At 38.1% G+C, this 26,025-nt stretch overlaps 6 protein-coding genes across 8 annotated transcripts in view; 1 reads left to right on the top strand and 5 right to left on the bottom strand.

Moving 5' to 3' along the window:
• Positions 1-60: 60 nt before the first annotated feature.
• Positions 61-1,232, bottom strand: LOC6581501 (peroxisome biogenesis factor 2). The gene is made up of 4 exons (XM_002007193.4): positions 1,123-1,232; positions 986-1,063; positions 494-925; positions 61-440 (listed from the first exon to the last, which is right to left on the bottom strand). Exons 1-4 carry the CDS (start codon positions 1,159-1,161, stop codon positions 129-131), a joined length of 861 nt encoding a protein of 286 aa, XP_002007229.1. The 5' UTR covers positions 1,162-1,232; the 3' UTR covers positions 61-128.
• LOC6581497 overlaps positions 359-26,025 on the top strand; it is a 35,198-nt gene continuing 9,531 nt past the window's right edge. The window contains exon 1 of the mRNA XM_032731465.2: positions 359-442. The gene's annotated coding sequence lies outside the window, so the exon portion shown is untranslated. The remainder of the gene's footprint in view (positions 443-26,025) is intronic.
• On the bottom strand, positions 1,698-4,472 carry LOC6581500 (histidine-rich protein PFHRP-II). Of its 2 annotated transcripts, XM_032731670.2 has the most exons (3): positions 4,363-4,472; positions 2,633-2,869; positions 1,702-2,540 (listed from the first exon to the last, which is right to left on the bottom strand). In XM_032731670.2, the coding sequence occupies exons 1-3, from the start codon at positions 4,372-4,374 to the stop codon at positions 2,295-2,297; spliced, it is 495 nt and encodes a 164-aa protein (XP_032587561.1). In that variant the 5' UTR covers positions 4,375-4,472; the 3' UTR covers positions 1,702-2,294. The 2 variants fall into 2 exon arrangements, with proteins under 2 accessions (XP_002007228.1, XP_032587561.1); XM_002007192.4 differs by lacking the exon at positions 4,363-4,472 and having other exon boundaries at positions 1,698-2,540; positions 2,633-3,151.
• On the bottom strand, positions 12,275-15,302 carry LOC26528107. Its single transcript, XM_015161869.3, has 4 exons — positions 15,156-15,302; positions 14,239-14,371; positions 13,306-14,184; positions 12,275-12,758 (listed from the first exon to the last, which is right to left on the bottom strand). The coding sequence occupies exons 1-3, from the start codon at positions 15,192-15,194 to the stop codon at positions 13,403-13,405; spliced, it is 954 nt and encodes a 317-aa protein (XP_015017355.1). The 5' UTR covers positions 15,195-15,302; the 3' UTR covers positions 12,275-12,758; positions 13,306-13,402.
• Positions 16,244-18,046, bottom strand: LOC6581499 (cuticle protein 8). Of its 2 annotated transcripts, XM_015161868.3 has the most exons (3): positions 17,963-18,046; positions 17,624-17,852; positions 16,244-17,504 (listed from the first exon to the last, which is right to left on the bottom strand). In XM_015161868.3, the coding sequence occupies exons 1-3, from the start codon at positions 17,966-17,968 to the stop codon at positions 17,332-17,334; spliced, it is 408 nt and encodes a 135-aa protein (XP_015017354.2). In that variant the 5' UTR covers positions 17,969-18,046; the 3' UTR covers positions 16,244-17,331. The 2 variants fall into 2 exon arrangements, with proteins under 2 accessions (XP_015017354.2, XP_043865703.1); XM_044009768.1 differs by lacking the exon at positions 17,963-18,046 and having other exon boundaries at positions 17,624-17,910.
• Positions 23,493-24,935, bottom strand: LOC6581498 (VID27-like protein). The gene is made up of 2 exons (XM_032731669.2): positions 24,215-24,935; positions 23,493-24,146 (listed from the first exon to the last, which is right to left on the bottom strand). The coding sequence occupies exons 1-2, from the start codon at positions 24,625-24,627 to the stop codon at positions 23,711-23,713; spliced, it is 849 nt and encodes a 282-aa protein (XP_032587560.1). The 5' UTR covers positions 24,628-24,935; the 3' UTR covers positions 23,493-23,710.

Below are 26,025 nucleotides of genomic sequence, written 5' to 3'. Positions count from 1 at the left end.
AGATATTCATACCCTATTTTTTACATTTTTCAAGCGCGCCAAACAGAAGCAAAACACAAGTTTTCTACCTTTACGCACTTTATGTATAAATACTTTATGTCTAGTGTAAAAAAATGACATCACAATAATTAAACAACTTGTGCACCGTGATCTGAACAGCTAGCACCACATTTAACACAACTAAAGTCGGCATCTGTTAATAAATTAGCGCTTAAGCAATAGTAACAGTAAATGTGTCCACAGCCCATGTGATGGGGCTGAGTTGGACGTTCTCCACAATATGTACAAGTGGTATTCCCAGTCATTTTGGCAGCAATCAGATCCCGCTTCAAACTCTCCCGTCGCTTGGAATGATGGGACTCCTCACCAAAGAAGCCAGCCTTTAATAGTCTTTGGATTTTACGAAAATTAATTATTGGTAGCAAGAGACCCAGAATTTCCTGTAAGTGAAGATATGTTATTTGCTATCTTTATCTTTCTATTGATATCGTACCATAAATCCGCCCCAAAGCAATTCACGGGTCAGGTATTTGTAGCCAATATCGCGTCTTTGATTGTTACGCAAACTAATATAATCCAGTCCCAGCAGAAAGTCAATTAACGTAGGTTTTCGTCCCGTCTTTAGAAATCGAAAATAGTTAAGCACATTCAGGACAAGGGCGCTATTCTCTGTCCACGTTATGGCTCTGCTGAACCATTCGACGCGGCGTGATAGACGCCTCTCTTCCCAGCTCTTCACGTAGCCTGGAAGCACAGTTAACGCAAAATGCAAAGCCAAACGTGAAATTGTTAACTTTTCCGCATCGTAAGCTAAAACCAAAAGTTGTTGACCAAATGTGGAGCAACGCTTGCCCACTGAACCAAACCAGATAGCCGATTGTATAAGTAGATCCAACTCGGGTTGAATTCTGATAAAAAGCGCTGGCTGAAATTAGGTTAAGATTAGCTATTGAGGCAACATATAAGATAATATTTTAATACCCACCGATATTGCCTGTAAATTCTCGAGCAGGTTGTCCCGTATCATGCGGGCTATGTCTTTATTGAGATAAATGGCATCTATCTATATGATAATATTAAGGATATCATTATGATTCATTGCTATTCAATGTATCCGTTTACCTGATTAACGCGCGGCACATATTTATTTTTGGCCAACATTTTTGTTTACATGCAGCGGATTCTCATCTGCCTGCTGTACTCTGCCCTTTTGTTATCATTCCTTGTATTCGTCAAATGGTAGGTGTGCACACATTGATAATTGCATGTTAACTAACAGTTGTCTAACAGTGCTGCTCCACAGCGGCGCGCTACTACTCCACATCTAACATGCATTTTGAAGTTTTTTCTGCATTACCAGTTTAAATATATTCATAAATGTCACTTGGCGTCTTTTGGATATATTTTATGACATTTAAGTCTTTATCAAACTATTTATTGCCAATTAATTATGTTTTTCCAACCATTTAGGAAGCAATTCGCATGTTATATAATTGCAATCAAAACAAATATTTAAAACCCGTTCAAAAGCGGAAAAAATGTTTGACGCTTTTCTTGTAATCACTTTTAATTGCTAACCAGTTGGACTTGTCACTTGTATTAGACTTACAAAAAACCCCATAAAAAATGGCTAATGTTAATGGCTTTAAGTGCAAGTTCATTGGCCAAATATAAAAAGGAAACTAAATAAAAACAACTATTTTTCTTTTTTTTGATTTTATAAAAAGTACATAATTCACATTGTCTTTATTACACAATTTACAATTCATTTGTTTTATGTTTATTTGTTTGTTCTCTGTAAAAACTCTTTTTACATTATTTAATGAAATTATATATGGTATATAGATTGATAAATTCGTCTGAGTGAATGAACTAGAACTTAGAAGCGGATGAATCGTAGCAGATAAAATAGTGACTAAGAGACAGAGAGAGAGAGAGAGAGATAGAGAGTGAGCTAAGAGTGAGTTAAGAATGTGTAGGTAGCTAGAGGAAATTAGTTGCTATCACAGAAATAAAATACAATGTAAAAATGATATATGAGTATTATGTAGTATTATAATGCCTGCACTCGGGCAAAGAGGAGTGCGCGGTGTTTATCAGTGTCCTAATTACGAGATATGAAGCTGATTACATTACATGGATCGTTCGATTGTATGTGTTTGAGGGTGTGTGTGTGTGTGTGTGTTTGATGAAGCGACTTTATCAAGAAATTTGGCTAACTCTAGAAACATATATAGTTTTATATGGTCTCATGTTTGTTTTCTGCTCTCTTGGGGTTAAAGGCATTTCGTTACTTAATAGTGATGCTCGTGCAGATCATGGATCTCCTCATGGTGGTGCACTGGCGCTGTCTTGTGAACGACAGCATTGAAGCCATTGTGCTTGTCGGCGGTGTAGTCCACAGTGCGAATGGAACCATCGGGCTCCACCAGAGAGTATTGGCCCTTCACGGTGTCACCGTCGCGGGTCTCATGCTGCGACTTGACGTCGCCAGTGTGGAAGTCGTTGACGCCATACTTGAAGGCATATTTGGGAGGGGCCTAAGACACAGAGGGAGAGAGAGAGAGAGAGAGAGAGAGAGAGAGAATGTAAACCTACAATTATTCATTAGTCAGCTCTCCCGTCCACTCACATAGTAATCCACATGCTCATCCTCTGTGTGATGCTGTTCCACCTCGTAGTGTGGTATCTCATGTCCATGCTCCTCGCCCAGGGAGATGCGCTCAATCTGATGCTGTCCATAGGCGTGTATCGGCGCCGCCTCGTGATGGGCCAGATGCTCATAGCCGCCGTGGCTCTCCTCATAATAATGATGTTGGTCCACCGGATAGGCCAAGCTCAAACAGAGAGCTGACGCCAAAATCAGATACTGCAATTGCATAATTGGACAGCGGACTTAGCTAATTGTTTGTTAACATCACTCGGCCGAGGAGGTCTCGCAATTAGCGCTAAGTTCAACAAGTGTTTGCCAAAAACCTGCTCCCAACAACATCTCCTTTTCTTTTGTGGGTGTGTGTGTGTGCATTTTTAATAAAGTGTTTGCAGTGGCTGTGGCTGCTGTGGTTGTGGCTGTTTAGTGGCTTTTGCCACTTGGCTACACTCGACTTGAATTGTAACATTTACTTTAATTGTGGTTAGCTGCAACTTTTGTGGTGTTGTGTTGTTTTTTCTTTTTATCTGATAAAGCAATATTTTCAAACTTGAATTTTTTGTTGCTTTAACTTTATCGAAATCAACTTAAAAATAACTTGATATATGAAAAACTTATTTGAATCGTTCAATCAGCTCTTGAACTTGATTTCAATGAGTTAGAGTATGCAAAGGAATTGCGAAATATTTTGCAGTTTCTTTTTTTGGATGTTGCAATTTTTTTTTACGTTCTTTGAATGGCAAAGTTATTAAAAATATAAATCAATGAAAAATTAAATATAAAATGATAAAATGTATAATTTTAAATATCATTTACAATTTAAGCAACGTTTTTCCTTTTTTGAGTAAATCTTGACTACTTTAATTCTTAAGAGATGTATTGCACAAACATAAAAATGTATGTATAATTTTTCAATTTGCATACTTTTCCTAAATACCTTAATATATTTTAGAAATTATTTTATATGTTTTTATATTTCATTAGTTTATATAATTTAGAAAACATTTTATATTTCGGTTAATAGTTTGCATATCATTTAATTAATTTTTATATATATTTATATTAAAATATTTATAAATTTAGTTTAATATATTTTTTATTTTATTTTGTAGACCACGTTTGAATGAATGCAAAGTCCATTCATAATGTTTTCTTAATTATTTCTATTAAATGCATATATGTTATATATGTTATACATATATGTTTTTTCCTACAATTCTATAAAAATACATTAAAATTTGTGAAATCTATGATCAACTTTGTAAAGATTTTGAAATATAGTTTCTATTTTTGTTGTTGTTTAGATAATTTATACGTCATATTTCAATGCATATTCTATAACAAAAACTTAAAAAATATCCTAGATGAAATATATATTTAAAATCTCTTTAGACTTTAAAATATACTTGATGGTGCCAAGAATAAATTTTTATTTCTGATTTCAAAAATATAAAATCTCAGACATTTTCTTGCCTCAGTCTAAGTAACAAATATTATCACAGCACTTGATAGGACTATTCTGATATCATATCATGCCATATCATTATGATCACATATGATGCATATGCCTTGTTTATATTTGATTTTTTACACTTTCAGCACTTTGTGTGGTAATTGCTTATTGTTATCCTTGAAGGATGCACTGCAGTTCGTTGTTAGCACATGAATATCCTTTCATTATATAACTGTTATCCTTTTCGACTTGGTCTCACCTTAAAGGCCATTTTAATAGGTTTTGGTTTGATTGTAACTTGGTTTTGGTTTGATCGACGTTCCACGAGCTGCACGCAACGGGATTCAACAACTGAATAATATGGTTGCAACGAGCCACCATCGCTTTTATATAGTTAGGAAGAAAGTCAAACAACAAAAGCCAACGTCGCTGTCGGCGTCGCTGTCGACGCGTCGACAGTGAACGGCGCAGCAAATGCTGATCTGTGAAATAATGTAAAACAGTTCAGTTAGTAACTGTAGTTAATGTGTGCAACTAACTCGGTATGTGTGTGTGTGTGTGTGTGTGTGTGTTTGGCTACTAAACCATTATTGTTAGTATCTCAACTATGTGTAGGTGCCTTGGTTAGTTTTGCCAAACAAATACAGGTAGCTTAACATACTTATTTTATTTTATTTTTCTTTTTTTGAGTACTTTTATAGCTATATATATATGTATGTAGCTCGATCGCTACATAATGCAAGAAAAACTCCTCTGCAAATCTTGTAAATTCCGAGAGCATTAAAACGCAGTTTGACCCAAATTTTGAGTTCAACTTTGCCATGATTTTGATTTCTGTGTTATTTTGTATACCCTGAAATGGAATGGAAATGGGGTGAAGAGGGTATGATGATTTTGTTGGGATTGGTGTGTTAAAAGTAGATGGAGACGTGATTTTAGTATGTAGATAATCAAGATTATGTTGAGCTTCTGAGCTTCACTTTCCCATTAATATTTGAATACATATGCATGCATGATTAGGATAAGCTATATGGAATCGGAATGATCATATCGCATATTCCAAAAATGCTAATAGATTCCGTCTCTGCGTTTGTCTTTATTTTGCCTGTAGATATCTCAGAGCCTAAGACCTTAAATATTTCTAAATTTTTAGATGAAGATAAACAACTCATTCGAAGAAGTTTTAAATCATATATAAAATTTTGTTCAAGGACCAGCTATAGATTCAATATACTATACTGTCTAGCTCATTTAAATATAATATATATGTATATAATCTTCTAACCATATTTTGCCAGACTGAAGGGGTATTCCTTAGCCGGTCACACCCGTCTGCGGCACTATTATTAGCTATGCATTGTGGAAGCTGCTAAGCTGCTGCTGGTCAAGCTTTGTGTTTGCTGCTATCGTTTACTTTTAATGCGCTAATCGTAAATTGTAAGCTGAACATTATTTTGGTTCCCTTTCGGCCACAATAAACAATCGAGCGGACTATATAGCCCAACTTTTGTAATATTTAAGTGTTTGCTGCTGCTGCTCACGCTGCTGCTGGAGGCCTTTATTGCAGATAGATTTTCATTAGCTGCACGTCGTTTAGATTGTACTTCAAGTCAAAGTTAAGTGCAACATCAGCAGCAGCAAACAGCATTGAGAAATTGACCAATTATTTTGCGTCAATTTTCAATTGAATGATTTTTCTGGAGGCAACTGCTCCACACTGTTGGTTAATTAGCCAACGGAGCGTATACTTCATGCAGTTATTCGACAATCAGCCTTAGAAGTAATTCACATATGTCTTCGATTTGTAAATGCTTTTCGTATTACACAAAAAGTCATTTTGTTTTCGTGTACAATTTAGTCCATTTGCAGCAAATGAAGGTCTGTAATAGGTTTTTTTTGGGGCTGATGTTAGACTCTAATGAGCGGTAATTCGAATAGCCTTGAATGCAGTGGAACATTTTTTTCGTTTTTCATTTAGATTGAAATCGTGCACAGACAGGAAATCTATTATTTGTAAATTGAAAAAGGTAAGAATATAGGAAAGAGTATAAAAATAAATATAAATGGTATGTGATTAGGGTTTATAGATAAGATTTATAGTTAGTTATAGGCACAGTTAGAAGTAACTTGACTTAGCTTAAAAAATCACAAGAATTATCAGATGGACGTTCAAATTTCTATAAAGAAAAGACGTATACATATATATACTATGTAAAAATAATGCCCTATAATTGTTATACAGACCCCATTATCATGCCTGTGGACTTAGGGTATATAAAAATAGTTTTGCTATATATAATTTCTGGTTTAATATCTATTACTAGATAAAAATCACCTTCTCTAATCTCTGATCACTTTACATTTCTTGACCTCCCCAACACCTAACCTAAACATCATTATATGAACTCCAATTGAAACTATATTTTGTTTATTGACTTTTCCATTTGCATTCGTTATCCTATCTGAATTTGTTTACCGATTCAAGTGCTGCCTTTGGCAATACTCACCTCATGCTCAGCACATTCATAGCCTCAATTCTGAAGATCGTCTGGAGTTGGCCTCAGCGCAGGTTGATGTACTTTTAAATGCAGTAACATTTTTTTTTTTTTAATTGCTTTATTTAAAGACGACAACATTTGACAACGTTGCAAAGCATGACAAGACAAACGAGTCAAATAAACAGCAACAACACCAAGAAAAATGAAAATATATATATTTATATATTTTTGTTTTTCTCTAATGATTACCAATCCGCCAAATCCCGAAATCAAAAAGCATTTGCACGTACCACAACAAAAATATAGCAAATCAAATAAGTGCTTAATTATGGTCGACAAACTAAACTACACACATATGTGTATGTGTGTGTGTGTGCGTTGGTGTTGCTGCAGGTGAAAAATATAACGCAAGTCAACATGCCAACTTGCTGTTGGTGTTGTTGTTGTTGCAGTTGGAGTTGGAGTTGTAGCTGGAGCTGGCATACCGAAAAGCCAACGTCTCTTTTTCGAGATGTTTTGCAATTTGGCGAAGCGACGCAAATTGAACGCAATGTTGATACAATTTTCCAGTGCCCGGTTGCCGGCGCGACTCTTTATTTTCGTTTCATGCCAAATGCAGTGCACTCCAATGAAAGCGAGCAGCAAGGAAACCATATAAGTACATGTATGAGTCGAATGAATACTCTATATAAGATTTGACATGGACAGAGTTAGAATGAGAGTGCAAGCTGAGGTTAGTGGCAAAGGGCGCGGGCGGGTGAGAGGGGATTGGTAGAGAGAAAGAAGTAAGATAGACTAGAAGAATGAGGGAATGAAGTGAGAGTGAGAAAGTAGAGGAGATAGGAGAGTGAGATAGAAAGAGAAAGTAATTTAATTGAGATAGTGTAAACGAGATTTGTAGACAGAGGGAGACAGAAAGTAAGAACTACAGAGAGCGAAAAACAAGGAACTACAAAGAGAGAGAGAGAGAGAGAGAGAGAGAGAGAGAGAGAGAGAGAGAGAGAGAGAGAGAAAGAGAAAGAAGTTGATAGAGAGTGAAAGAGAGAGAGAAACAGTTAGAGAGAGACAGAATAGAGTGGGAGAAAGATAGATAGAGAGAGAGAGAGAGAAACAGAGACGGAGAGAAAAATAAGTTGATAGACAGTGAAAGAGAGATAGAGAGAGAGAATTAAGCAGATAAAGAGAGACAGAATAGAGTGGTGGGAAGATAGTGAGAGAGAGAGGGAGGAAGAAAGAAAGAGGGAGGAGAGAAAGAAGCTGATAGAGAGTGAAAGAGAGACAAAGTGAAACAGTTAGAGAGAGACAGAATAGAGTGGGAGAAAGATAGAGAGTGAACAAGATAGAAAATGAATAGTCGCCTGCTGCAAGCCTTAACTGATATACCCTATGGGCACTTGTTTTTTTTTTGGCAAGCAGGCACAACAATAACAATACAACAATTTTCGCTTGATTTCGATGTGTTGTTGTGCGATTTGGCTGTCTATGCAAAAGTTGTCGTCATCGTTGCAAACGCTGCTCAAATATTTTCAATTTTGTTTGCTCATTGAAGCGTCGATTGTTGCCGTTGCTATTGTTGTTGCTGCTGTTGTTGTTGCAGCTCCTGCTGGCAGCAGGTGTTAATTTTTAGTTCGATTTTTAGTCTTAACCAAAAAAACAAAAATAGTTTAGTTATAGTTTTACAGTTTTGCTACAGCCACTCAATCAAATTCCACTCACGAAAAGTGAAAAGTCACAAAAGCAACTCACTAGCGCAGCTGCTGTTGCTGTTGCTGCTGCTGCTGCTGTTGCTGCTATTGCTGCTGCTGCTGTTGCTGGTAGCAGTGCCCGGCAATTACCTAGTAACTCATATTTACTGTTGGACATTTAGTACATGCATTAAGTGCGGCTGCTGTGCATGTGCAACATGGCGAGCCGCTGTTGCTAGTTGCCCGATTGTCTGGCATTTGACTGCCTTAGTAACAGCAGCAGCAGCAGCAGCAGCAGCGGCAGCAACAACAACTTTTGTCTCATTGTTTCATATTTATTTGGACTCTGGCCTCCTAACGAGCCTCGGTGCAAGCGACGCGTGCATCTTTCCAAAGTTGTCGTGGGAATCGTTGTTGTTGCTGTTGTTGTAAAGCTTATCCTTTTATGCGGCAAGCTTGCGCAACAGCAACAGGCATTGTTGTTGCTGCTGCTGCTGCTGTTGCACGTAATTGAAAATTACATTTTGGTTGCTTTGGCGAAAGCCTTCGAGCTATGGCATAATTTTATTGACTGCAATTCATATTCATTTATTTGAAGGCAAAAAGCACATCAGCAATTGTTGCTGCTGCTGCTGTGATTTTCTTCACGCATTGTTAATGAGTCTGCGTTGCTTTGAAGCGCCACTGGCAACTGCGAGATGCGGCGCATTGAACTTAACGTGCTGAAAATCAATTAACAGCATTAGCAACACAAGTTGCCAGCTGGAAAAGTGCGTAGCAACATTTCAAGCAACATGTTGACAACGTCTTAAATGTTGCAATGCAGCAAGGCATTGAAAGAGAGAGAGCGAGACAGAGTGAGAGGTGTTGCTGTAAGTGTGATAATGTTTGAGTTGTCCATTTATTATGTCAAAATAACTGTAAGCTTACAAAAAATGATTTATTGTACATTTCAATTAGGCAAGTAATTGATTTCAATTTCAATTTCAATTAGTTTTTTAATTAATTATGTAATTTTAATTGGCGTATCAACAGTTTAATTTCCTTAACTTGGCTTTGTTTTTTGTGTAAGTCAGCTAAAAAATTAATTGAGATAATATGATTAATATTTCACAAAGGATCAAAATGGGTTATGAAAATATGAGGAAGTTAGCAGAATTTGGGAAAAGGCTGGGATTGAGTAAATGTAAGCACAGTTAGGCATCTTCCAGATAAGATAAGAATAGATAGAATAGATTGGTTTGATTTATAGATTGACGTGATGGTATGACTGATTGATTTCCCCTTTTATTAATTGACTAGACTTATTGATTGATTAAAAGATTGAATTGACTAGCAACTAACATAATTGATTGACTCATAAATAGAATGATTTACTTAGTAATTAGATGACTGAATGATTGAGTGACTGATCATTGATTGATTATTATTGATTGAATGGATGATTGCTGGGTTCTTTGCTTGCTTTATTTACTGGTTGATTGACTAGCACATCCTTTGATTGACTGACATTTTGAATGACAGACTGACTGCTTGAGCGAATGTTTGATGGATTGTATTTCTTCAATCATTGACTATTATTGATGACTTGATTGAATGATTGATTGACTAACTCACTGGCTGATAGCTGGACTTCCTGTTTGCTTATCTTTTACTTATCTCTAATTAATTTCCTCTGAGCTTTTGCTGTAGAGGCAGCATTTTCTCACAGTTTCGCATCCTCTGTCATTCAGTCCACTTGCAACAATTTAGTGTCCCAGCACAATGGCCGCATAATCTATCAAAACAATTGGGTAAATGTCGCGACGTTAGCCAAACAAAGCCTAATGTTGGCTTTAATTCGATGCGGTAGTCGCAATTGAAATTGCAATACGAATTCAGTTGTCTTCGCCGACGATTGTTGCTGCTGCTGCTGTTGCTGCTGCTGCTGCTGTTGCTGCTGCTGCTGCACTCGCTGAGGCTGTCATCGCTGCTGTCGTGTCCAAGACGTTGACATAATAAATAGCTGCAGAAATTAATTAAATGCAAATTGCTAAATCACATAATCATATCATATGGCAGCTATAAGTCTGCCTCAACGAACTGTGTGCGTGTGTGTGTGTGTTCGTGTGACTGTTGCAATACACGGAAAGGAAAATCGGAGCCTGTGAATGCATCGAGAGACAATTTTCCAATTGAATTGAAATCAGTGACTCGCCGTAGCTGTGGCTCTGCTCTAATTATGTGAGCGTTAATCAAAATATTTATGGCTGCAGAAAATCTTGAAAGCATTTTAATTCGCATGTGAATTGCAAATGCTACACACACACACACACACACACACACACACACATACTTGCACTTGAGGAAGAAACGTTGGCGACAATTCAACTCGTTTCTCATTTCCCTGGCGACTTCCTTGGCAACATTTTGGCTCCTGCAGTGGCGGCTTTAAAGTATGGCCGGCCCGATGATTTCCTACAACGAAATGCGCTTTACGAGAGTGCCGAGAGCGATGCCGCAGTTCAAAGTAGGTTAAACACTTTTACCTTATTTTGCCAAACTGGCTGCTTGGCTAATTGACGTCATTTTTGGCAGCAGTCGCCGGAGACCCAGCAGCAGCTGTGAATGCACGCTTGTTATTTTCTTTTATATTTCACTTATCTTTCTTCTACTACATTTTTATTTTTTCCTGCTGGCTGGCAACCCCCAACGTTTGACAATTAACAACTTTTCAAGCGCGCTCCAAACCGGATATTATGAAATTGACCAGTTGGTTTTTTTTTCTTCGGTTTTTTCTTTTTTGGTCATATCAAGATTATAAAATTGGTAAATTTATGCAACCGGTGCAAACTCGATTCGCCACGGCTCGTCTAATCAAGTTGTCAGGCGTCGTCGACACATTTCTGGCAAATAAATTTTTGGCCAAAACGAACGATTTCTAGTGGTCGCGTGCAGGGACGAAACCCGTTCAATGTTAAGTTGAAGTGCAGCAGCAACAGTTGCAACCGCAGCAGCAGCCACAGTCTTTACGCAGCTCACAGTGCGTATACGTGACGTGCTTACGTTACGTAGCCTTTGCAACGCTTCAGATCAGAAAGAAAACCAACTTTCACAGTCTCTGCGCTGGGCGCATTTTGCAATTGGCTGATTTAATAATGAAAGCAAATGGTAGAAAATATATATAATGGTATAAAATATATATATAAAGCGATTACCTCAGCGGTCTGCCAGCAATTAGTTAATGACCAAATATGTATGCCAAATAATGCAGCAGCGCAACGAATGTGGCTGTAATTTAATTAACATACAATAAAACACTCGAATGCATATGAAAGTAAGCAACAATGCAACCACCAACCGGCAGGCAGCACCACATGCCACGTGCTTTTCCATGCCACTCCCGATGCCCCGTTCCCTAAAATCGAATTGAACATTTGTGGGCCTAGAAAATAAAATAAAAATAATTTCAGTTTTAAATAATATTTCATAATTATAAATTAAATAAAATGAATAAAAAATGAAAAAATATAAAATCAATAAAGAGATCTAATGAAATAAACAATAATGCAAATAAGTGATAACAATAATTAATAAAATGCTAAAATTTAATATATAGAGACTTAACCAAAAATGTAAAAAAAAATAAATAAATAAAAAAAATATTTCCCCCAAAAAATTAAAAAATTAAGATATATACATATATGTATATAAGGAAAAAGAGGAACACATTTTAATATTTAATATATAAATAATATATTTTTTATTAATTAATTTCATTTAATATATAAATTTTAGGCAACATCAAAACTGTTTTATTAAAAATAAAAATATATTGATATATATATTTTTTTTGAATTTTAATATAATAAACTTTTTTTAATTTAATTTTTAATGTTTAAAAAAATCACATAATATTAATAAGTAAACTTTAGTTTTTAAATGGGAAACTTTTTTTTAGAAGTCAATGACATAAATAAATTTTTTTATTAGGGTGTACAAAAATGCTAAAAATATTAAAATTTTTCCAACTAAAATTTGCTGCTAACAATATAAACAATTCTTTTACAACTTTCAAAGCCTCTTTTTATTCTAGCAACTCTTACTACAAATATCTAAAATTTACTATTTAACTACATATATTTATTTATACATCTATGGGATATAACCGAAATCTATCTAATAAGCATTAAAACTAAGCATTAGCATGGATATGGTTAGCTCTTCATAATTAGGCAGCCATCAATCATTCATTAGTTTGCTGTGAGTGTAGCCAAAGCATTTATAAATCATTTCTCCGCAATAAAAGTGAATGCACGACGGACAACAATAATAAATGTGCACTGCGAAGAAAAAGAAACCCAATCATAAAAATGTTAAATGTAAAATGTGAAATGTATAAATATCGAGTAAAACTTGTTGTTGGCCATATTGCATAAACTGAAGACCAATTCGGAGATAACGTTCAAGACGGGCGCGGCGTGTCGTGCGTGCTGCAAAATTGCAATAAAAAGAAGAAAGAGAAGAAGAGAAACAATACAATAAATCAGCTTAAATATGCATGAGGCGAAGCAAGAAAAACTGCGAAAATGTGAGAAAATTAAAAATGCATTGGCCATTTCCTTCCGTTCGAACGCACTGACTGGCATTACTTGTCTTCCTGATGCTAACGACGATGCTAATGCAAATTGAGGCATCAGCTGATGCAAAGCCGCCAGCCATGAGGCACACTTCAAAGGCGGCGCAGGCGCAGATGCCAGCCAGTGCGCCAGCCAAAACCCGGAAGATAAATGCAAGAAGTTATATACATAGAGTGAGAGAGACAGAGAGAGAGAGAGATAGACAGATAGATGCATGTATATGTATGTCAGTGTGTCTGTCTTATGTAGTCGAGTGTAAATTGAAGCCTTTGCGATTGTTTGCTTTAATCGCATTCTTGTGGAATGCTCTACTTATGCAAAGTAAAACTCGCTTCGAAAAATTGTTTTTTGTTGTAGTTGTTGTTTGAAAAAGTGAAAGATCTAGTGCCGGCTCGCTTACCTAATGCTTATTAGACGCTGCAAAGGGGCGTGTCGGCAATGCTGTTGGCGCTACAGTGGAGCAGCCACATTTATGATACATTTTCAGCTGCTTTTGCTCAGGCTTGGCTCAAATTTGGTAAATGCTCAAGAAACTCGCGACGATTCGCCTGAATGATTCGCTGGTACCAGCTGCTTGCATTGGACCCATCATTCACTATCAGTGGCTGGGGCGTGGGCAATGTGGTGCTAGAGTCAACAGCAGCAGCAGCTGTGGTTGCTGCCGTCTGCGGCGCCTTCTCATCGTTATTGGTCTTGGCTTTGTTGTATTTGCTCTGGCTCGGGCCCAGCAGCTGTTCGGCTGGCAGCTCGAACGGCACCAGAGGCAGATCCTCGTCGATGAAGTTGTGCAACGTCTCAAAGGCCAAACTGCCATTGGGCTGGCTTACTAGGGGTGCCTTGCCATTGATGATGTCGAGCACAGCTGGCTGCAGCACATCCTGTTCGACATTGATGTGATTCAAGTCCAGGCCATGCTGCTCCTTTAGCTGCTTGGCCACCTCATGCTGCACTTGATCCACGCTCACATTCAAATGACTTTTCGCATCCCAGCTCACATTTGCAGCCGGCTGCATCACGTGCTGTGTCTTGAATATATCCGGACGCTTGGTTGGCCAAACGGCGTCCATTGGCTCATCGCCCGGTGCATAGCTCTGGGATTGTGCCAAATAGCCGCTGTCCCCATCAGCTCTGTAGCGCGTCACCTGGATGAGGCCATCGGGTCGCACGTACCCATAGCTGCCCTCAATGCTGCCATTCAAATAGCGTCGCTCATCCCGGAATTGTATATTGCCAGACGCTGCATCCTCCAGCTCATAACCAAAGGCATAGGTATTGGGTCCTGCATGGGATACTCTGTAAAAACTCCATTCTCCTTACTCTATGCATAGCCTACCGTATGGATCGTGCAAGAAATAGTTGCTTAGTTTGCTCTGCTCGCCTGGATTTTCCGCTGCTGTCTTCTCGTATGCTGCATTTCCATTTGCCACTGGCGTGGCCAACGCGGCGTATACTTTTGCGATCAGCAACTGTTAGAGAGAGTAAATCTTAGTGCATACTTTTCGGCTAGTAAGCGGGATCTGTAAGCTTGAACTAGCTGGAAAGCTTTGAGTGGATTTGATAGTGAATAAGTTTTTCTCTTTGGGAAATGTCTCGGATTGGAAAGAGTGAACGGCAATCGATGGCTTTTATAAAGTGTATAATGCATAATTTTGGGCTGATATTTGTAAAGGAGGCCTTTGTATCAATAGATAGATTATCTATGGTAATATCTTAATTAAACTAAACGTATATTGTTGTCTTTCTCTCCTTTATATCATCTCTCCTGAATATCATTTATCTGATTGCCTTCTTAACATTCATAGAGTATATTCCAGTTCCTTAATACAAGTAAGCTTGACAGGCTAGAAGAAAAAGTAGTAATACTACATTTTAGGCCTCTGATTTTTACACTCATAGAGAATGACGAATGCTGCTGAATAACTTTCATTGTTTAAGCCAATTGAACCAGTTAAAACCTAATTAAAGATATAGAATTGCGGCAGAAAAAAACTATTCTAATTTTGAGCCAATGACTTGGCCAATTTCAATTTCAGTTCATTGCTATCTAGGTATACCAAATACCAGTTAAAAGAACTAGTAAATAGTAGACAGCTCAAAAATAGTTTTTCCACTACTATAATAAATATTTAACCAACTTTAGCCAGATTTCCCTTACTTTATGAATATTGTATCTCATATTTATTTCCCCGTCTTTACGCATGTCATCATCACAAATAAAATCAATTTCTCATAAAATATTCACGCACTTACAAAGAACCAAAACCGATAAATATTTGATAGAATTGCCATTGTGAATTCTAATGAGCTGCAAATCACATTTGTTGAGAGCTTCACTCGCTTTGCTTTGGTTACTTCTATATAGACGTTGCGCGCACTTTCAATGGCAAAATCCAACTGAAGACTGAATCGGCAAACAGCCGAAACATAATTGAGCCAGTCCAGAGCTCAATTAGAAAGAGAATGTGAATGTGCTAAATATATTTCAGCGGGCTCATTCAAATTAATTTGCTGAAAAAGAAGCTGAGAAAGAGAAGTAAATTGAAAAATAATTTTTTCTAATATGCTAAACAAACTTGACCTCTGTAGATGTTAAACTGATTAAAAATATTTATAAATGTAAACTTTATTATTTTGTTTAATAAAAAAAAAAAAATATTGACGAATATTCTAAATGATCTTAAGTTATATAAATGTTATATAAAAATTCTTTAAAAATGTTTTTATTTTTTTTTTATTTTATTATGCTTAATTTTTAAAGTGTATCCAAAATTATTTTGAGTTAAATTCTTATTAGATTTTTATATAAATTAGAACTTTCCTCGTAGCTGCAAATGCTAAGATTTTTAATTAAAAATTCGTATTGTATGATTTTTTTTTTCAATTCGATTTTTATTCATTTTTTTGTAGTTTTCTATTAATACATTTTTTTTTAAAATTTGATAATAATGTGTAATTATTTTTTTTTGTTTTTTTTTCTGCATTTTGTTGTCGTGTTTATCTAGAAATTTGCGTTTGCTGTATAAAATAATTACTCAATGTACTTTGAGCGTGAGAGACATGTGAGAGTTTTGTTTGTTTCTTCCTCTTCGATCAACAGAGACAACACTTAATGATTTTTGTTTGTTTTTTTTTTTTTGTGATTTTTCGTTTAACATTTATATACATATAGATTGGTATTATAATTAAGCGGCATAAATTGTTTATAAATATACAATACACACAAATACTAAATGCAAACAAATGAAACTAGATACAAAAGTGTCAGACTGAGTGAGTGAGTGAGTGAGATAGTTTTGAGAGCGTTGAATAATAACAAAAGAGAATGTGGGTGAGAGAGAGTGAGAGAGAGCGAGAGCGAGATAGATTAAGAGATTATGAGACAGTTGAGACAGTGAGTGAGAGACAGTGAGTGAATGTGGCTCAGAGATTTTGATAATAGAATCGGATCTAACTGAAATGGAATGAAACAAAAATATGCACGGGGGCCAACTACACAGTGCTTGCCAAACTGTGCGCCAATTGAAATGGCACAAAATGCTTCCATTTGCTTAAATATTAAGCAAACAATGCGAAGCTGGGTGTTGGGCATAACAGTTCTTCGCTTGGGCACAGGATCAGGCATCGAAAGGATGTAGAGCGAGAGAGAGAGAGAGAGAGTTATAGAGAGAGAAAAAGAGAAAGAGTTGCATAAATATATTACAAAAGTGTAGAGCATTGAAAATGAAAATTGAGTAAACTAGTTTCGTGATAGAGAAACCATGGGGGAGTTCTAAAAGTTCGGATCGGACGATGCTTTCGCTTTGCACTTGTGTTTGGTTAGCTTCGCTGGCCTCGGTGCTGTTAAATGTTTAAACATAATATGAAACATTGATTAATATACAAATTATGCAAGTAAATATATATATATATGTATTTATATATATATCCATGTGGAAAAACTTTGTGTACTGTGATCTCTGCTGCTGCCGTTGCTGCTTCAGTTAACGCTTTCTATCAAACATTATCAACATTATCGTTCGCCAACATCATTCTCATTATCATCATCATCATCATTGTCATGCAAGATCAAGTCAATATGCTTTTGTTTATGTTTTTTCGCTTTTTGTTTTTGTTTTTTGTTTCCTTTTTTATTCTTGTTCGTATTTCCTTCGTCCATGCCATGCCAGATCAGCCGGGTGCCGGGCACCCACTAAGGCGCCCGTTTCTACTAAAAACTTCTTAGCTACATTTTACTTACATACAACGTGGTTTTTTCTTATATCTGCTGTTTCTTTTCTTTTCTTTTCTGTTCATTCTTGTTTCAATGGATCTGTTTTATCTGCCTGTTGTTCCTATATTGATTCTTATTGTTGCTGTGTGGGTGAGTTGTGGCTGTGTGGTTGAGTGTGTGTGGGAGCACCTTTATGACTCGACGACTCCACGGAATTTAGTAATGGTGCAGCAGAGGGCCATGCGACAGCACGGGGGCGTGCACAATGGGCGCATGTGCGATGATCTTGGGCGCGGTCTTGTGGACGACGGCATTGAAACCGTTGTGGTCATCGGCGGTGTAGTCCACGGTGCGCACAGAGCCATCGGGCTCGACCAGCGAGTATTGACCTAGTTGCAATTAAAAGATAGATTAGACCATGTCAAGTTTGTTGCTCAAGTCTTTTGTTTGCCATCAAGTTTGTGTCCTAAGTCATTGTGTTCTGTTTGGGTCTATTGCTCGTGCTTACCCTTCACAACATCACCATCACGCTCCTCAGCCTGAGACTTGATGTCGCCAGTATGGGGATCCTTGATGCCATAGTTGAAGGAGTATTTGGGATAGGCCACGGGCTCGGCATGCACCGCATGGGCCAGCACGGGCGCATGATGCACCTGCACCAGCGACGGACCATAGTGACCCAGCTCAATGGGCACAGCCTGGACGGCGGCGAACAGCAGAGCGATGGCAGCAAAGTACTGTATGTAGAAGAGGCAGAGGAGAAATGAATCCTTGCACACAATTTGACTTTGCATAATTTTTTTTATTTATTTATTTTTGTTTTTGTTTTTTTCATCATTTGTCGTACCTTCATGTTGTTTCTATTGAGCACAGACAACGACACGCGACGCGAACAAGTAAGGACGAAGGATTCGTAGCAAAATATCAAACTGAACTGGCACAACTTTTGCTAGAGTGTGTGTTGAAGCACGGCTTAGACGCTTTGGAGGACCGTTTGTAGCACGAAATCGTAAGCTGAACTGATGTCTGCAACGATGACCAAAAGTATTTATATACGCGCGCAGGCGATGCCAGCGAATAGCAATGACGACGACGGTGACGACGACAATGAAGTCGACGCCAGTAACGAGTTGCAGCTGCTGCTTTGAGTAGTAGAGGCGGTGCAGGAGGTGAGGCAGCGGGTGGGCAACGTAGCTACAGACAGAGTCATAGAGACCACGCATGTGCCGGCAGAGTCCGATGCTGCTGCTGCTGCAGTTGTTGCTGCTGCTGCAGTTGCTGTTGCTGCTGCTGCTGTTGCTGCTGCTGCTGCTGGGTGCGGCAATTGCTTGGGCCATGAAGGCGTTGCTAGCTTTTGTGACTTGGTTTTCGGCAGTTGAATGTGTATCTGTTAAGGACAGATAATGCAGCAATTGAAAGTGACACTTAAGAGCTGCTACTACGCTTGTTGCTGATGTTGTTGTTATTGTTGCTGCTAAAGCCAAAGCTGTTTTTTTATTGATCGGTTGCGGTAATTACGACTCACAGTCGGAGGCTGTTTTAATAGCTCCAATAGACGCTGGTCTCTCCAAATAGTATTACCATATCTGTGGCGGCGTTATAATTACCAAAGCAACAGCAACAGCAACAACAGCAACAAAGACTGCAACAGCAACAACATATTTGACGCAATTACTTGTCACAGAACTTTTTGTGCGTGTGTGTGTTTGTGTTGCATGCGTTTGTGCCTCAGGAATTTCGATATTGGCAAATGCTCGCATATTTTGGTTTTACTCTTTACATTTTATGCTGATTTCACGTTGCTGCTGTTGTTGTTGTTGTTGTTGTTGCTGCTGCTGTTGTCGCACGCATATCAAACACCGCTCGTTGTCAATCAACATTTCATGTGTAGCTATTTAAATTGCCTTTTCTTTGTATAGTATTTCAAGTTTTTCCTGCGCCATATTCATAATAATGCAACAGTTACAAAATAATGTAGCTTAGTATTTTTTTCCCTCTCTTAAATGCCAAATGGGACGAGGTCAAAGCATGATCAAAATCATATCAAGCCATTGAATCAGTTAAGTTTTAACAGAGTTATGGCTAGTTAAAGTCAACCAAGGGCTGCTCTTATAACTGTAATAACTCTGGCAATGAAAAATAAAATCTTTTAATTCCACTGTGAATGTATTTGGAAACTCTGGTAAAAATAGTACAGTTATTATAAGAGCAATAATTTCGTGTTAAATTTTTACAGAAAATTTAGTATATAATTATATAAGTATATATTAATATTAGATAATATTCTAATATTGACTTTTATAAATTTTTTATAATTAAAATTTATATATAAAATTCAGCCAACAATTTCCTTTATAAATAATAATTAAGGTAGGCAAAATAGTAGTATAATATGGAATATATACCTTAGGTAACGGCCCAAAAGCAATAAGATATACATAGCTTGTAATTCTGCGCCTAATGAGGGGCGTGGCAAATCAAAAAACTGTATTTTCTACAGTGTTAAAGCCAAAACTTCAAAATTTAACGACTAAATTACTGTTGACACGCTCCATTAATTATATTGAGGGCGTGGCAAATCGATAAGTGGACAGCGTTTGGGCCGCAGATGAGTACTCTGCAGTCGATAATGCCCGACTGCAATGTTCTTGCTAGTTTTTTCTACAAAATAAAATTAAATTTAAAAAAAGTAATATTAATAAAAAAAATAAAAAGGTAATGAGGTTTATAAAATTAAAGAAAAATGTTTAATATATATTTTTTAAAATATAAAATAAATATTTTTATATACTTTAACAAATATAAAATAAATATAAAAATATATTTTCAGTAAAAAAAATTAATTCGGCGATTAAATTCTTATGCCCAAGTCAACATCAATATTCCAGCTGAAATGATTTATTGAGGCAAATGAAAATCGAAGTACAGGGTAGCTTACATTCGGCTTACGAACTGCAAAGCCTTGCAACTCGTTTAATCAATAAGTCGTCAAGCGTCGCTAATCTGGGCAGTAATTAAATTTAATCAATATAATTATTGAGTTGAGTTGACCAAGCGGGACAGACTCACAAATCGCGCCTTGGCGCCTTCTATTTAGCTTCGTGCGAACTATCGCATCGACATATCGAACTTGCTCAATTCGTTTAGCCACATGGGGCGTTCAGTTATCCATGCCTAGACTGTCAAAGTTTGGACACGCTGACTCGAATTTTCTTGCAACGCCCACGACAAAGCAAAAAAAGTATAATAAATAAATAAAATCAACTTTGCCGTAGAGCAGCACGAAAATGTTCTTGCATGACATATCAGAAAATTATTATTATATCTTCTGGCTGAAAGAGCACACAAGTGGTCGGCCACATGTGCTGGCTACGATGGGAAAATTTCAGCAAAGACGTGGCTAAGAGAACTCCACTAAGCGCTCAATTGGTGGCTGGTGGAAGGCAAAACAGAATCGACTTACATAAAGTGACTTTAAAGGCGACACATTTACCGAAAGCAGCAAAAAAGCAACAACAAAAAAAAAAAACATTTCAAACAATTGTAGGCAAACAACAACAACAACAACAATGCAGCTGATGCTGAGCCAGAGGCTAAGCAAACAAGTTGGCCACGTCACGATCGCGATCGCACTTGAAGAGCAAACCTGTGGGGGAGCACGAGGAGAAGGTGGATGATGAAGAGCGAGCGGTGAGTTGAGGGGAAGCGAGTTTGATTTGGAGCCTTTGGAGTTTAGTTGGTTAGTTGGTCAGCAGCTGAACAGAGTGGAGCACGCTTTGTCTTTGTGTGTGTTTGTCTAGCGATTGCGCAACAAATGCTGCGGCACAGTTTGGGAGTCATTGCATTGCATTGTTCGCAACGCTGCGGGGGCGAGACACTCGATGACTGCGTTAATTGCGGCACCTGCGCTACTCAAACCCAACTGTCGACGCATGCCACAAATATGCTGGCATTCAAATTTCATACAGCTGGATCTCAGGCCACGTCTCGAACGTCACGCGCTAAGTAGAACAAAGTTTTAATCTTGATTTATGCGCTGCAGTGCAAAAATATTTGGACAATGGTTCGATTGCCTTTTTGCAGTCGGTTCTCGCTGAACATTTAAACGCACTTTGCATTGATTTTAATGACTTGTCTGTCTGTCTACGCTATGCACTGACATTGATTTATCTGCATTCATGCAAATGGTCAGCTTTTAGAAAGGCCATCAAAGTCATATCGCCCAAATGTAATTCGAGTTGGCAGTTAAATCTATCTTTTTTTTCCTTTTTTTTCTCGTTGCACTACACTGCGTATGGGTAATGTGGCATTTCCTCTCAGCCGCTGCTGGCAATTATTGTACATCCGTTGCATTTTCACTAGAGCTGCGTTTCCTTAAGGAAGCTCGCTATTCAATTTCAATTTCCCAAATGTAATGTAAGACTCTGTCAACAAAAGGGCTTGTTACACATGTTCCCAGAGCGTGAAATGCTGAAATTGCATCAAATTGTGGTTGGCAAAAAAAAAAAAAAAAAAAAAAAGAATGAATAAAAATGGTAAAAAGAGGTTAAAAATAAATGAAAAAGAGGTTTATAAAAATAAATATAAATTTAATGAAATATTTTTTCATTTAAATTATATAAAAAATTCAATTTAAAAAAATTTTTTTTTTAATATAATCTATTTTTATTTTTTATAAAATATTCAAATATATTCAATTAAAAAAAAAAAAAAATTTGGTTGATATATTATTTCAAAGTTTCGTTATTAAATCTGCATGGATTGCACACATAAATTGCGCCAGCAGAGCTGCCCACGTATTTTCGTGTGCTTCTGCCCTATCCGATTGCATCTGCGTCTAATTAAAACATTTTCGCTGGCAGCATTCTTGCACGTCTGGCCGAACGCATGCTGTCCAGTTTTGGAGGCAGCGCGTCATTCTAAGCGGCACGCCATAAATCTTCATCTGGCTGGCGCAATGCGCTGGCACCACTCTTGGGATGCTATTAGCGCGAGATGCCGTTGGCCAGTGGCCGTTGGCTGTTGGCGGACTATTTGGTTGGCCAAAATACAATAATAAGGCGCTTGCTTGTCAATTAGGCACACACGAAGCCCAGCCAAATGCCAAACGGCTGCCAGCCCAATTGTGTCGCCAACTCAATTGTGAGATAAACTAACTGCATTTGGTCACGCTGCCAGGTGCTCAGCTGCTCAGCTGCTCAGCTACTCAACTGCTCCACTGCTCCACTACTCCTCCTGTTCAACTCGTCTTGCTCCTCCTCCTTCTGCTACACCTGTTGCATCTGTTGAACGGTTGGTCAGTTGGTTAGTGCCATTTCGGCCGACATTACCGCATACAAAAGTCGTTTGATCCAATTTCTGTGTTTGCATTGCGTCTCTCCTCCAATTTCTGCTCTTAAAAAATGTTCGCACATTTAATGCGATTTTGCGCATTTGCGCGTATGAATTAAGCGAGTGACGAAATGGACTCTGCGCTGGCTCGGCTGCCAAGTGGAGCACATACGATGCCCAGTTGCAGCAATTGCCGATTGCTGCTGCTGCTGCTGCTGCGGCGGCTGCTGCTGCGGCGGCTGCTGCGACGGCTGCTGCGCCTGATTGATTCCGATCGAACGCAACGGCAACGCACACGCTTCACTGCCACCAACAGCTGCAGCTGCAGCAGTCGCTCTTTGGTCAGCTTGGTTGGATTACGCAAAGCCATTCCCAGCGGCAACAAAGTAGTCTGACACATATATCAATTAGCTTTTAGATTATAAAAAAAAGCAACCGAATATATTTGCTCATGTAAGTTTGTTTGTTTAGTATCTAAAACAAAAATACCATTAATATTTATCGAATCAAATCTAATCAATAATCAACATGCCGTAATTTATAGGTTAGAATTAATTTTTTGTATTTTTAGTATTTTTGTTAGTATATTTTTGGTATTTTCCAGGTATTTGATTTTTGCATATTTTTGGGTGGTTGCTTTTAATTAATGTTGGCATTTTGTTGTATGTATTTTTAATTCATAATTGACTTCTCGGTATATTTATTATTGATAATTGGTATAATTTTGCTTTCAGTGTATGTTTAGGTATTTTTATTGGTAATTCGTTTTGGTATATTTTTGTTTTGTTAGTAGGTTTGTATATCTTTTTAGTATATTTTAGGCAGGTAAGGTATTTAAGGTATTTTAGGCAGCTTAAAGAGATTACTAAATTGCAGTGTCTGATGTGTTTCTAAGAATATGAAAACCAAAAGGTGTTGCCTTTACAAATGAATTTTTTGTATTTTTCGGTATTTTCGGTATTTTTTGGTATTTTTTATGTCTTACCAAAGCAGTAAAATAATGCAAATTATATTTATTTAATCTAGCTGCTTAAAATGCCAAATAAATTCTGTTCGTAACCTTTACTATTTTAAAGTATTTTTATTGGTATATTCCGCCGTCTACTCAGCTGCAAACCTACAAAATACCAATGGATGTGAGCATTGGAGATGATTCATTTTAAATTTCTTCATATATCACACAGAAAACTTAGTAGTAACAAAGCTTAGTCTATTTTTTGCGATAATTTGTAACAAGTTAAATACCACAAAAATACCAAGTATTCTAATACTCATCGCTGTCATCCTCCTCCTGCTGCTTACTCTGCGTGTGGGCATCCTCGTAGCCCTCTTCGCTGCTGCCTTCGTATTCCTCATGATCGCCGCCGCCTTCATTGTCGCCCTCTTCCTCCTCCTCCCCACCTTCGTCTCCCTCGTCGCCATGATGCTCATGCACTTTATATTGACCTTTGGCAGGTTTCTTATGCTGTCGCTGTGGCTCTTCCTCCTCTTCCTCTTCAGCGCCGGCCTCGTCTGCCTCATCATCCACCTCGTTGTCGTGCTCATGCTCCACCTGCTGCTCCACATGAGCTGGCCCACCCGCCTCGCTGCCATGGCCATGCAGCGTGGCCACGCCATTGGTAATCACCTCCGCCTGGAAGCCGTTCGCATCGTCCGCCGTGTACTTGACCACGCGCAGTGTGCCATCAGGATCGACTACGCTGCGTGTTGGCGACGTTAATGATAATGCGTTGACATGCCAGACATAGCTGGCAACTGGACAACCTACCTGTACACGCCGCGCACCTCGTCCCCGTTGCGCGTCTCTTTGCGATTCTGCAGCACGCGCGCCTCGCCGTCTTCGATGCCATAGGCGAAGCTATATTCGGGTCGTGCCACATAATCCGAGTGCGTGCCGCCGCCATAGTCATCATGCACGGTGACCAGACGCTCCGGCCCCGCCACCGGACCCTCGAATCTCGCATACGAATAGCCCACAGCGGAGCAGCAGCCGCCGAGCGAGCAGATGATCACCAGAGCCAAAAGCAGATGAACTGGCAGCCCCAACAACTGCCGTTTGACGCGTGCCAACGCAGTCGACGTAATGCGGAAGCTTAAACAACAACTGTCAAATGTTGTTGTTGTTGTCCAAGTTGTTGTTGTTGCTTTTGGTTGTTTGCTTGTGCGTTGTCGCTTCTTCATTGCAGTTTTCTGTTGATTGAATTTCGATGTTTCTGTCTCTCCTTCACTTCGTCTCTATCTCTCTCTCTCTTTTTGATTTGCACGCGCGTCTCGCAGCTGATTTAATCCACGCGTTTCTCTAAATACTAAGCGTGAAATATGGCACTTCTTGGCTATTTATATACTGGCCCAATCACTGGCGAAAGGTTCAGCCTGTCTGTCACCACAAATCAATTTTTTTCTTCGCCTTATTTGCATATTTCCGCACAAATTATGCGCTTCAATGGCCAGCCGCATCCAAGTGGAACTGGCCAACCGAGACGCCTCTGTTGCTGTGGTCTCCATTTGCCCACTTGATGGCCAGCCAAATTGCAAACTTCCTAAAAGCACGTCACCGAGTGACGTCATCAATGAAAGAGAATTGTTTAGGTAATGGGGTTTGGTATTTCAAGATTGGCCTGAGTTGGTCAAGAGGCTAAAATCAAGGGCCATATCATGGGGGTGTCAAGTGTGATTGCATTGATAAATGATTTGGCTATGGAGCACCTGAGTTGAGATCGGTCCAGAGAAGGTAAATATATTCTATATGTTTTCATGTTCTACATGTCCTTTATGCTCTAGAGGCTCTAGATGCTCTATATGTTCTATAATTTCTATATGATCTATATGCTCTAGGTGTTCTGTATATGCTACAAATTCTATATATTGCATATATTTTCTATATTTTATATTCTTAAATTCGATGTATTCCTCATATTATATTCTATGTAATTTATGTATTCTATGTATTCAATATATTTTAAATATTTTATAGATTTTATTCCATATATTTTATATAAATTAGAGAAACGCTCACTCTGGCTTGCTCTGTAGCTTCTGCTTGAAGTTCGTGCTTCCCATATTAGTATGAAACGGCTCAGTCCTTGCTAAATACATACGTGCCTCCATCAAATACATATCTGACTTTCTTAAAGTAGCAATACAACTCGCATTAAAGCTCTGCTACTTTTCTCTTCAATTTATAACCTACCTCAACTCTATGAGAGATATTTAATAGCAGTTTGCACTCGGTGCATAAAATTTTACAACTGACGGTCAAGAGCAGGTAATCTAATAAAAAATTTAAGTAATACTCGCTTCACTTTAGGTTTGTTTATCACACTTTTCAGCAGTTTGCTCTACTTTACGACTCTATTGAAGTCAGCATCGACTTCGTTGGGTAATTTGATAGCTTGCAAGAGTAGGTCACATTGCACTTCTTCGGGCAGTAGATCACGTAGGCAGCCGCAATAGCTTAGCCGATGAGGTAGAGGTAAAGATAGTTGACTAAGTATTCTATCATATGAAAAGTGTGGGCTAGCAGACTATGTACTTGTCTTAGCTCGACTCGGATATGATCAAGTGTTCATAAGGTGCGTT

The sequence above is a fragment of the Drosophila mojavensis genome, unplaced genomic scaffold (genome assembly GCF_018153725.1).
Source record: "Drosophila mojavensis isolate 15081-1352.22 unplaced genomic scaffold, ASM1815372v1 contig_74, whole genome shotgun sequence".
NCBI classification, from domain to species: domain Eukaryota; kingdom Metazoa; phylum Arthropoda; class Insecta; order Diptera; family Drosophilidae; genus Drosophila; species Drosophila mojavensis.
Note: the sequence above shows the minus strand (reverse complement) of the source record. Positions and strands in the feature narration are given on the sequence as shown.